Here is a 12,372-nt window from a genome sequence, read left to right on the forward strand (position 1 = left end):
GTGCAGGACATTGGAAATCCGGGCAACTACCATCGAGCCATTTTGACCAATCAAACCCTCTATTTTTTTCAATAGAAACCAAAAGTTCATATTATTACACGAACTCTCCCAATAATAAAATGTTGTAGCCAATTCAAATCTTCGATAATTGCACAAACTGAAAAAAACAACACGGCTGCCAGCTGAGTTCAGCCTGTGACTCCCCAACACGCCCCTCGGGTGAGGTAAAGGCCCTACAGCCACTCTCCACCAGCCTCTCTCAGTCTTCGTATTTTTCCAAATAGATATTTTACATTAGTTCTAAATCCCCAAATTCCATATTTGCTTATGAACATTAATCTCTAAATGAGACAACCAATTAAATGGAAACTAAAAACACATAAAAACTGAGGCATAAAAGGTCCCGCAAAAACACAGAATATTATTGTCTCAGTGTTGCACTCCTGAGGACACATAAGTAGAGCAGAAAGAGGAAACAAATAATTCCCCGGAGACCCAGTGACCTGGGGTCTTTAAACCAGGCACCTGGAGAAGCTTGCGGGTGGGCGTAGGTTGCCCTACAGGTGGGCAGGAGCAGGTATTTGAAGCAGAGACGGGGCAGTATTATGCGCATCCTCCCTCCCGGCTACTTCCAGGGAATAGAGGGAGGGAGGAAACCAGCCCCGAGAATCAGTGCTGGGCGGTTTACGGCGCCACGGTCATTTAAGGCTCCCAAGGGCACCATGGAACAGATGTTAAAGAACCCGCTTTATGGATAAGGAAATGGAGTCTCAGAGAGGTGATTCAGTTTGCTAAATGCTACTCAGGTAGAAATATCCAGGATCCAATTCCACCGAGGCCAGCGTCCCTCTCACCTGCCTCAGCGTCCTCCTTTCCGCATTTCCCACCAGTCCCCAGGTACAGACGGCGGCAAGGGAGATGGGGGGAGGCCGGGATGTGCAAGAACCGGGATAGTTCAATTTAAACAGCACTTTCGCATTTGTGTCTCCACAACAAGCTCTTAAGGTAAATGGGGCAATATTCCTATTACAATCCAAATTCTTCGGGTCCCTCCCCGAAACACACATACATGCACACAGACACACGCACACGCGTGTGCACACAAACACAGTGCCCTGATGTAGACTGTGCTGCGAGTATGGCTGTCCCCACAAAAGAAATGTTAACTCTAGGCTTGATGGGACATTTGTTTTTTTGAAAAGTGATTATTAGCATATAACATTTTGTTGTATAAAGAAAAATATCATGTTCTTCATCTCAAATTAATTTATTCCAGGAAATGCAGGAAAAGTTTAAAGAATGATTGGACACTGGATAGATTTTACGGTGTTTGTCTTTTCAATGCACTGTCTCGCGGCCATTATCAGCAGGGGAGGGCCAGGATCATCAATATGTCAAATGGCTTCATCAAAGTTTATTTGCTGGTGACACAGTTAGAACATTATTTTCTGGTGAAAATTAATTTTAAATGTTCAATGGCTTAGTAATTACAAAATAGAAATTCCCAACAAGTACTAGTTTACGGCTACCAGGGAAAATCCAGCCAAAACATTTTTTAGAGCTTTATTCACCAAAGTCTGTATTCTGATTTCACACTTCATTGACCTAAAAAGTAGTGAAGAAAATGAAACCCAAATGCCTCTCCACGTTGAACTTCACACGCAAATATTACCCATCTGATTTACAGCCATGAACGCACACGGAGAATGCAAACGACCAAGGCTGCCAAGCACAGGACACCCTGCCTCCCCTCCCTGCATGAGTCCTTCCTCCCGGGAAGTAATACTAAGCATTAAGAGTGTGGGGAAGGGAAGCACTTCAAAGTTTTTCTCAATATTTTTGCCACATGTCCAAAACATTTTAAATAAACCACGAGTGTCTCTCTATAACATCAGAGGTACACAGGGTCTGTGAGAAAAGGCCCAGACCCCAGGGCAGGGGCCAAGGCCCACCCCCGGGCAGGCACAGGCAGACAGCAGGTGCTTACCCAGCGTCCTTCCTCGTCTGCCAACACAGAAACACAGAGCGCCCGGCCTAATAGTAACATGTTTAAAAAAATTAAATATTTTTCATCCAAATTATTAAAAGTAACACTATCACATCAGTTTATTTGTTCAGAGATTTAATTTTAAGATATTAACTGTTGCAAAGATCAGGCTTAAGAAAGAATATATTTTGGTGAACTGAAAAGTGAATTTTAGCTTTCTTATTTACATACAGGTCTGTGTATGATGACCAACCAAATGCGCACAAGAAGTTTATGGAAAAGTTAGATGCTTGTATCCGTAATCATGACAAGGAAATTGAAAAGATGTGTAACTTTCATCATCAGGGTTTTGTAGATGCTATTACAGAACTCCTTAAAGTAAGGACTGATGCAGAAAAACTGAAGGTAAGAAATACGTTAAAATTCTGTTTATCTTTGTTCTCATTGTACTCAAGTATTAGTTTTATAGTGCACATGTACAAGTCATATTACATGTGCTTTCAGGAAGTTAATTTATATATGTACTTGAGAATGCTCTTTATGCTCTATTAACACAGTTGTCATGCTAATGACAGGAGCAGTCTCTTTTTCTAAAGCAAGTAATGCACTGGCTTAACAGGATTTCTTTCCATGCAGGGGAATGAACTCAAAACATGCATGCAATGAAAGGCGTTTTAGAATTTTTAAAATGACAATTAGTACCATATTGATAAAAAGTTGTCTTCCTTTAAAAACTTACTATAAATGATTATATTCTCAAAATTATTTAATAACATTGAAACTTTATTTAAAGTTTCACAACAGTGTGTAATTTTCTTAAAGAAAGTTGGTTGACATTTTCTGCCATACAGTAAAAACATTATTTATTAAATGAGATCTGGATTTGTTCAGTCAGGATATAAAATATTTAATTATAAGAATTGTCCTATTTATCTTTCTTTATATTTAGAGCACTTAGCAGACAGAATGACCCTGGTTCACCAAAGGTTATGATTAGAAAACCATTGTATAAAGGATATTCAGATAACAAGAGACTAACTACAGCATCAATGAGGTCACTGAGCATCTTTGTTCAGAAATTAATGAGATTTTTAATAAACCAGAATGTGCTTCCTTACTATGATGACCTAATGAGTCACTTAATATGTGGGAAAATTTGAAGTTGAGCTTTGCCTGCACCTGCAGCATTAAAATGTTGCTGTGGATTGAGATTTCTGTGTTTGATGTTAATCAACCACCCAGTGTTTGCATTCAGCAAAGTATGAATGTTTAATTACCATAAAATGCAATCACCATTTCCTACAGACAATGAATGGCACATAGACCTCATTGAAGTTATCAAAAGGGGACCAGTGGTCAATTGGGTCAGTGATTTGAATTGTTTGACAGACTTAGAGAAGCAAGTAAAGTTCAAAAATCCTGAGTAAATTTGAGAAGTTTGCCACAGAATCTGTTAAAAAGAACTGTCATAAGTAATTGAAGTTAACAAAAGCCCTTTTCAATCAAAAGTTCAAGTTCAAGCTGTAGAGTTAATTTGAATTTGCATTTCTTTGTTCTAAGTTTCTCATGAAGCATGATCTGATTACAAGGGTGAGCAGTTACATCAGGACAGTTTTATGCATATTTGTCTAACTAAGGTGAAATTATTTTTAAGGTGCAAGTTACTGATACCAACCGAAGGTTTCAAGATGCTGGAAAAGAGGTGAGAAAATGATACATTTTCCGTATCCTCAATATGTGGATGTTCTTTAATGCTTGTTTAAAAATATGAACATTTCTTCTTTTCTAAGGTGATAGGTCATACAGAAGATATTATTCGATGTAGAATTCAGCAGAGGAATATTACAACTGTAGTGGAAAAATTGCAGTTATGTCTTCCAGGTAAGTTAAACTTGTCTATAATATGTTGTTTGGCTTTGTAAAATTATAACAATAATAACATATAGTCATTCTTTATTATGGGAATTACAGATTATTTGGTGATTTCGTCCCAACAAAGACCATGCTTATGTTTCCTGTTCACTTTTCTCCCTGATTTTTAATGATTCTCTTATGTCATAAGGCCCCTGTTTGATTATCTGTCACATCAGTCTCCTAGAACAACCTCTGCCTTTCCATTTCCTCTCTGCCTCATTTGCCCTTTGTTCCCCCTGCCTTTTTTTTGTTTTTCCTCGGAATACTTTCCCATGGGGAGAGTGTCTTTTAATTACATTTTCTCTCCTTTGTTTAATTTGCCTAATTTTTTACCTCTAGTTTTCCATTGTTTTCTGTTTGTCACTTAACAGGTTGGTTTTGCTTTGCTCACAATCTCATTTTGCCCATAAGGTAGGAAAACCTCAGAAATGCTAGGTCTTCTTTCTTGCCTTTCCTCCTATATTTTGAAAAAGCACTGAGTTTCTGGTCTTTCTGTTAGGGCTCAAATATTACTGGTACATCAAATAAATTCAGAAGAAACTAACCAGTATTTTCTTTACCTGGATTGAATAAGTTGGATGTATTCTGTTTAAACAAAAGGAAACAGGTATATGTCATCTTTTTCTTAATGTAGTAAGCTAAATCCATCTCTTTGTATCCCCCCTTTTTTTTGAGACAGAGTCTTGTTCTGTTGTCTGGGCTAGAGTGCAGTGGCGTCATCATAGCTCACTATAACCTCAAACTTCTGGGCTCAGATGATTGTCCTGCCTCAGCCTCCCGAGTAGCTGGGACTATAAGCATGTGCCACCATGCCTGGCTAATTTTTCTATCTTTCGTAGAGACAAGGTCTTGGTCTTCCTCAGGCTGATCTCAAATTCCTGGCCTCAAGCAATCCTCCTGCCTCCCCGAGTGCTGGGATTATAGGCATGAGCCACCATGCTGGGCCTCTTTGTACCATTTTTTAAAAATTATATATATATTTTATTTATTTCAGCATATTACAGGGATACAAGTGTTTTGGTTACATATATTGCCTCTGCCCCACCCGAGTCAGAGCTTCAAGTGTGTCCATCCCTGAGTCGGGGCACACTGCACCCATTAGGTGTGAATATACCCATCCCCTCCTCTCATCTGCCCGTTCCCCAATGAATGTTACTACCATATGTGCACTTAAGTGTCAATCAGTTAATACCAATTTGATGGTGAGAACATGTGGTGCTTGTTTTTCCATTCTTGTGATACTTTACTTAGTAGAATGGGCTCCATCTCCATCCAGGATAATACAAGACGTGCTAGGTAACCATTTTTTAACTTTTTTTTTTTTTTTTTTTTTTTAGGAAGGATCCTAAACCTTCATATCTAAGGGAATAGAATGAGGTGTTTTGTATAATATTTATATAATGTGAATTTAGTTTAGACTACAAATTATATTGTTAAAACTGTCAGTAGATTTTATTGGCTAAGAAAACTGTATTATTTTCTGACTTGTGAGAATAGCTTCTTTTTTTTTTTAGAATCAGTGAAATTCTACTCAGTTTAATCTCTTATGGACTAAAGATATTTACATACTAACCCTGAGTAAATAAAACATCTGCTTATTATATTAGGTTTTGAGGTTGAGAAACCTACTTCCTTATAGTCATGTTTAATAATACCTCTTTGCCACCGTCAGATACATTGTAATAGCCATGAAGACAGCTTCTAAATTTGAATACTTTGTCCCTATCTGGTAGTAAGCCTAAAATATTATGTCTTCATAGAATGAGCAAGAGCTGAATTCGGCTTATTCCCTAATGGGCTATTTGAAATAGAGAAATAAAGGGAAGTAGAGGTTAGGTTTTTGTTACTGCTACTGTCTGCTTTTAGGGCTGGACAGCAACTCTGAGTGCATATAATTAATTGTGTTCCTAGTAGCTACATCCAGAACTGCCTGCTTTCTTTCCTCTTTCCATCATTCTGTCTAATTATCCACTTATAAGTTTTTTGTGTGTGTCAACATTATGGTAGGTATTGGAATTATAAACTTGGAAATGACATAGTCTTGGCTTTTGAAGGATCCTACAATCTTTTTGTGAATAAAGACAAGTGAGTCATCAAATACAGTACAATTGCCTAACTCCTCACTGGATGTGGAGGAATATGAGAAGATATAAGAAGTCACAGTGTAAACAATGCTTTTTCTTGGTGTATTAGTTTTACTTGATTTTTTTTGAGGAAAGCATTTTTATATGGAAATAATATCAGGTAGATGTGAAATTTACATGAACTGTTGAGATAAAATAGGAGACTTCAAAGAAAGTTTATACTTGTAGCAGCAGGCTCTGTCCCAGGTTTTGTGTTCACTTTAATACTATGGTTGGAAAATGTAAGAAATATTACATTACAGGGGTATTACATTACAAGAAATATTACATTACATACAGGGGCTGTGATAGAGGTATGCTTAGGGTCCTGTGGCCACAGAGTTAGTGCTGGTTTACTATAGCCACGATTGCAATTTTTATGGTTTTCAGTCAATAATATCTTTTTAAGCTTGAAGACCCCTAGGAGTAGTCATATGATTGTAGAAACATCTGGAAAAAACTGTTGTCTATCTTTGTGGTATAGGAAAATGGGAGTTGGTCTGATGAGCAAAAAAATAATTTACTCTCTACTTTGAAATTCTACTAAGGTGAAATGATAATCTATGTAGTTTAAAACCTTTTTGGTAACACTATGTCATCTTGCCGAAGCTTATGATAATTTTATTGAATAATTACATTTCCGGGCCTTTGACAGAAAGGATGAAATGAATAAAGATGCTTTATTATGTTTATTTCTGGCTTTATTATAACTCACTTTCTGCTGTAAGCTTTTGAGGTTTTTTTTTTTTTTTCCTTTGTGGATTTGGTGTAAATTTTTGTTTATAGTGAGTTATAACACAGTTGCATTATTTTATTTTGTATGTTGAGCCAAAATCAATGAATCTCACTGTCACTCAACTATCTCAGATAACTAAAGTCCAAACTTACAATTCTACTTCAGGGAATAAATATTAGTAATTTCTGAAGAGGATAATTGTTAGTAGGTTAATATCTCAATTATAAGTGTCAGCATACACTTTTATAGAAGCATTCCAGGTTCAATGTATTAATATATATAATGTACAATATATATAGAAATTAAAGTATATTTCATTTACTCGAAGTATATACATTTTATCTGGAAATATTAGCCTAACTCAAAATATAGGGAAGACTAATGAATTTATAATATATACTTCTCTGCTTTAATTATTTTCATCTCTTAAAATATTTTTTTTCCTTTTGAAAGCTAAAATGTTGTATTTTTTAATGCAGTGCTGGAAATGTACAGTAAGCTAAAAGAACAGATGAGTACAAAAAGGTGAGTTGGATTTTTTCCTATTATTTTAAATAAGAATTTTTTTCTATTATTGAAAGCATAGATAAAACTTGCTGTTAATTATAGTGAATTGTGAATTTTGCTTTCTTTCTTACACTTATCTTTGTACATACAATCTGCTCATCAGGATCACCCAGTAAAGCAAATCTTAGCCATTTATTTATGAATCCTTGCCCCTTATAAATGATATCAAGGATTGATAATATTGATCAAGGACAACTGAACAGGAATGAGAAAATATTGATTAACTTACCAACATAATAACATTGCATACAAAGTCTTAGTCCATCCGTATTGCTATAAAGGAATGCCTGATGCATAGTAATTTACAAAGAAAAGAACTTTATTTGGCTCACAGTTCTACATGCTATACAGGAAACATGGTACCAGCGTCGTGGTGAGGGCTTCAGGCTGCTTCCACTCATGGCATATGGAGAAGGGGAATAGGCATGTATAGAGATCACATGACCAGACAGGAAGCAAGAGAGAGGGGAGGGAAGTGCCAGGCTCTTTTTAACAATCAGCTCTCCTGGGAACTAATAAAGTGAGAATTCACTCATCACATTACTATGGGGAGGAGGGTATCAAGCCATTCATGAGGCATCCACCCTGACGACCCAAACACCTCCCATCGACCTCACCTCCAACATTGGGTATCAGATTTCAGCATGAGATTTGGAAGGGTCAAATATCCAAACCATAGCAAGGGCTAAGTGTGTATTGCAGAGGGAATGCAAAGTGGAGGCTTTTTTGACAATCTGGGCTAGTGTAGCTGACATCTGTTTTATAACACAAATAAATACATGAAAAATGAAAAATAAAGTAATTTAAAGGAGAATTAGATGTAGTGATGTTTAAAATATTTTAAAAGTGAACAATTTTAAAATAACATAGAAAAAAACCAGAATAAATGAGACACATTTGGAATGGAGAAAAACACAATTTCTTCTTGGTTTATTAATAACTACCTAACTTTCAAAACACATTATATACAAATCTGTAGTAAGAGATTTGTGTATATCCTGCTTCATAGTGCTACACATTGAATTTCATTAGAATTTGCCAGTTGGTACTAATTAGTAGAATGATTTTTTCCTTATTAATAAACAAGCCTTAAGCTATTCCTAAAAGATAGTCTTATTTTCTTTTATGTATATATTATTAATATATTCTTTTTTAAATCAATATTATACATCCTTATATTTTAAAGATTCAAATAGTAAGTTCTATATATTTGTTGCAAAAAAACAGGCCTCACCCTCCCTGCTTCCCATTATAGGGGCAAAAACTTTTACCTTTTTTAACTGATTACTTTAGTGCTTACATTTATGTCTTTAAATAATTAACTTGTATTGTTACCTTACTATTTTCTAGCTTGGTTTATTATCTCTTTTTTTGGTAATATAATCTAATATTTATATTCACATTTTCCCAGTTCTTTTCCTCCTTGAAAACATTGGTTGCTATATGTTTTTTTAATTCCTTTTAATCCAGAACAGTCTTCCTGCTTTTCTTTATTTTTCATGAAAGGATCCAGGTCAGTTGTCATGCAGAACAAGGCATTTTGGATTTGTCTAATTGTTTCCTTATGTTTAGATTCAGGTTAAAAGTTCTTGGCAAGAGTATGAGATAAGTGATACTGTGTACCTCACATTGTATGACATCAGAAGGCATACACTGTCAAGCTGTCTCTAAGTTATGCTAAATTGATCATTTGGTTAAGGGGATGACAACCAAATATCTTTTGAAAAGGTGTATTTTTCTCTTTGCAATTAATAAGTACTCTGTGGTGTGATACTTTGAGTCCTGTTTCCTAACAACCTTTCACCCAATAGTTTTGGTATTTTTGCTTTAATCAATTATTATATTAGGGTTATAAAATGGTGATTTAAAAAAATTCTGTCATTTCTTTAATGTTTATTAACTGGCTTTTTTTTAAATATAGAAAAGAGCTTTTCCTTTTTATCCCCTTTTCTTTTTTTTTTTTCCTGATTATTGCTATGGACTCATAGATTTTAAAAAATAAATGTCATATTTATTATTGTCATTATTCTTTTGATGCACAAATTGTTCCAAGTTTGGCCAGAGAAACCCTCAAGCTGCTTCCTGTGTCCTTATTTGAGTACTTTTTTGCTTATTATACAATAGGATGTTCCAGGTTCTCATTGTACTTTTCTTGCCGTAAACCTGGAAACAACCGTTCTTCAAGGTACTCTGTCTCCTTTTAGTGAGTAATAGTATTTAGAAACTAAAATCTGTGTAGTAGGTGGGCTCATTACCCACACACATGCATACACACATGCACGCGTGTGCATTCTCTATCTTACAGGGATACCGTTGAGAAGTTAGAAGTCATTCTGATTTCTCATCTTTAGTTCGTGAGCTACCTTTTGTTTCTTTTAGAATCTTCTCTTTGTCCTCTGTGGTCTGTAATTTCCTGATGATTTGCTTTGATGTGAGTCTATTTCCTTCCATTGTGTTGGGTACCTGGTGAGCCTTCTTTTAATCTGGAAACAATCCTTTAATCTGATAATGTCTTTAAGCACTACGAAATTCTCTTGAATTATTTTTTTCTTTCTGTTTTCTTGATGCTCTCTCTAGGACAGGTATTAATGTTCAGTCTTCTAGTTTGGTCCTCTAATTTTCTTATCTCTTCTTTGACATTTTTTTTTTATCTCTGTTTCCTTTCTCTGCTTTCTCTGAGGTTTCTTCATCTTTATCTTCCAAAAGTAATGTTGATTTTTTTCATATCTGCTATCTGATTTTTAATTTCTAAGAGCCATTTTTTGATCACCAATTTTTTTTTCTGGTAGTCTGTTCTTAATTCATTGTTGCAGTGTTTTCTCTTACCTCGCCAAGAATTAAGATATATGTTCTCCTTGCATAGTCTCTTTCTTTAAGTTTTTTTCCCCCAGTTTTTATCTTTGCCTTTCTCGTTAGAGGTGTTTCTCAGATATCTGGTGATTCCTTGGTTGACTACTCATAGTTAAGTGCGATGGACATAAAAACCTGATTGGAAGCTCTTGATGCATGGGTGGGACTTGATGGTGAGTTTCACTGTAAGGTTTTCTGGCAGGACTGTTTAGCTGGGAAACCTTGATGTTAGTTAATATCTTAAGGTCTTTTTTCTGGGGCTGGTCAGATTTCCTAGAGGAGACTTCTGTCTTTTTTCTGGAGGATAAAGATCTGACTGCCAGCATTCCGGGATCTGAATTGGGGAAGAAGGCATCTAGTATTAATCCTTTTGTTTTCAGGCTAGTATTACTGTCAACCTTGGCTGGTGTCTGCTGTTCAGAGATCATTTGTTTTAGTCTCTTTAGCCTTTTGTCAACATGGAGGAAGGACAGTTGCTCAGATGCCTGAAGTGGGGGAGAGAATCTGGGGTCTGCTTTTTTTTTTTTAATGGATATTTTGTTTATTGTACTTAAAGCAGTCAAACTGGTACTGATATTATGCTGCAGCAAAATATAAAATATTTGTATACAAATATTAAGAGTAATGAACAAATTAGGGGTTGTGGTAAAATACATAGGAGGAAAGGGGTAGAGGAGATCACAGAAACACATTATAGTTTAACCCTTCACCTTGACATTGAGGTTTTTTGTTTTTTTTTAATAAGTAGAACCTCCCAATCCCAGAAAATAGAACTAATCCTTCATCACACATTTTTGTACCTTTTACTTCCTTTTCTTGAAGTTAGATGCTAAATCCTAAAGATATCCGAACTAGTATTATATCTACTTAAAGCCAGAGACAGCTTTTATCATATTGTCCATAGCAGCCAAGGTTACTGAAATCTCATTGATGAGATTCCAATCATACCCAGTCCCCTAAATTGACACAGTAGGGACAGTGAGAACCAAGATATCAAGGCAGAGATATATAGCTCTAAAACAAGAAGAATCCTATGAGGAAGGAAGGAATTCAGCCATGGCTCAGACCGGGATTGAATAATATACTCATCTCACACAGCTTCAGGCCGCATGTTCATGGAGTAATTTAGGACTGATCCATGGTTTGTGTAGTACTAAAATACCTACTGGTTTGTTGTATTACGTTATGGCTTTCTGTAGCAATTTCCAAGGTGACCTCTGAATCATTAACAGGAGAATTTTGCTGGAATTGTGTGGAGGGCTGCAGAGATTCCTCTTTGCAATTATGGAACAGATTGTTCCTGTCCTGATTGTTCTAGGCTTGGGTGCACCAGGTCTGACTATTCCAGGAATGGCTGCTCCAAGACTGGCTGTTCCAAGTTTGGTTGCTCCATATTGGGTTGTTTCAAGTTTGATTGCTCTACCTTGGAAGGTTTCCAGATGCGTTCACCAGACGTCCCTGGCATTCACCAGATGTCCCTGGTGATAAGAAGAGTAGATGTTTTCTGTAGGTGTTGAGCCGTGAGTCACACTGGTTTTTTTCCTGCCACCTCTTACATTTTATTCTCTGGTTCTGTAACCAGGCCTTAACCTGTTTGCAGCTAAGGTTCAGGATGTTGGAAAGTTCTTGAATCTGCTGGAGGCTGAGGTATTTCTGTCTCTGAAATTCTGTCATTGAGTCCCACAGCTGGATCAGCATGGTTCTGATCTTCTATTTCTTAACCTGGACCTTAATCTGCCTTCTTCACTGTGCTGTTCTCTACAGAAGTAGGTAGTTCTACTTTGGGATGGTGCAAGAATCAGAGCTATCTTGAATAAGTAGATCTATGGAGGAAGGAAGAAGAGAGACAGTCTCTGAATGGGGCACCTCCACAGATGAGATCTGCAAGGATGAATAATTTTTTCCAGGCCCGTGAATCACAGCGTTGGTGAGGAGTCCCTAGAATTGTGTGCTTTGGAACAAGGCCAAGCTTTGGGGGACAAGCTAGATCCATACTCATGTCATTGAGAAGGAAGTGGAAAAAAAACAAAAAACAAAATGGAGAGCTAGACTGTGAAAAAGGGAAAGGCTTAAGATTTAAGTATCTAGGCTGGGCGCGGTGGCTCACGCCAGTAATCCTAGCACTCTGGGAGGCCAGGGTGGGTGGATCGCTCAAGGTCAGGAGTTTGCGACCAGCCTGAGCAAGAGCAAGACCC

At 36.6% G+C, this 12,372-nt stretch overlaps 1 protein-coding gene across 3 annotated transcripts in view; it reads left to right on the forward strand.

Moving 5' to 3' along the window:
• The window catches only part of EXOC6 (exocyst complex component 6), a 212,063-nt gene that overhangs the window by 52,435 nt on the left and 147,256 nt on the right, over window positions 1–12,372 (forward strand). For all 3 annotated transcript variants that reach the window (XM_012659725.1, XM_012659724.1, XM_012659727.1), the window contains exons 2-5: window positions 2,221–2,392; window positions 3,642–3,689; window positions 3,778–3,868; window positions 7,240–7,285. In XM_012659725.1, coding sequence (XP_012515179.1) covers window positions 2,221–2,392; window positions 3,642–3,689; window positions 3,778–3,868; window positions 7,240–7,285 — 357 coding nt within the window. The remainder of the gene's footprint in view (window positions 1–2,220; window positions 2,393–3,641; window positions 3,690–3,777; window positions 3,869–7,239; window positions 7,286–12,372) is intronic.

Source organism: Propithecus coquereli, unplaced genomic scaffold, assembly GCF_000956105.1.
Source record: "Propithecus coquereli isolate 6110/MARCELLA unplaced genomic scaffold, Pcoq_1.0 Scaffold63, whole genome shotgun sequence".
NCBI classification, from domain to species: domain Eukaryota; kingdom Metazoa; phylum Chordata; class Mammalia; order Primates; family Indriidae; genus Propithecus; species Propithecus coquereli.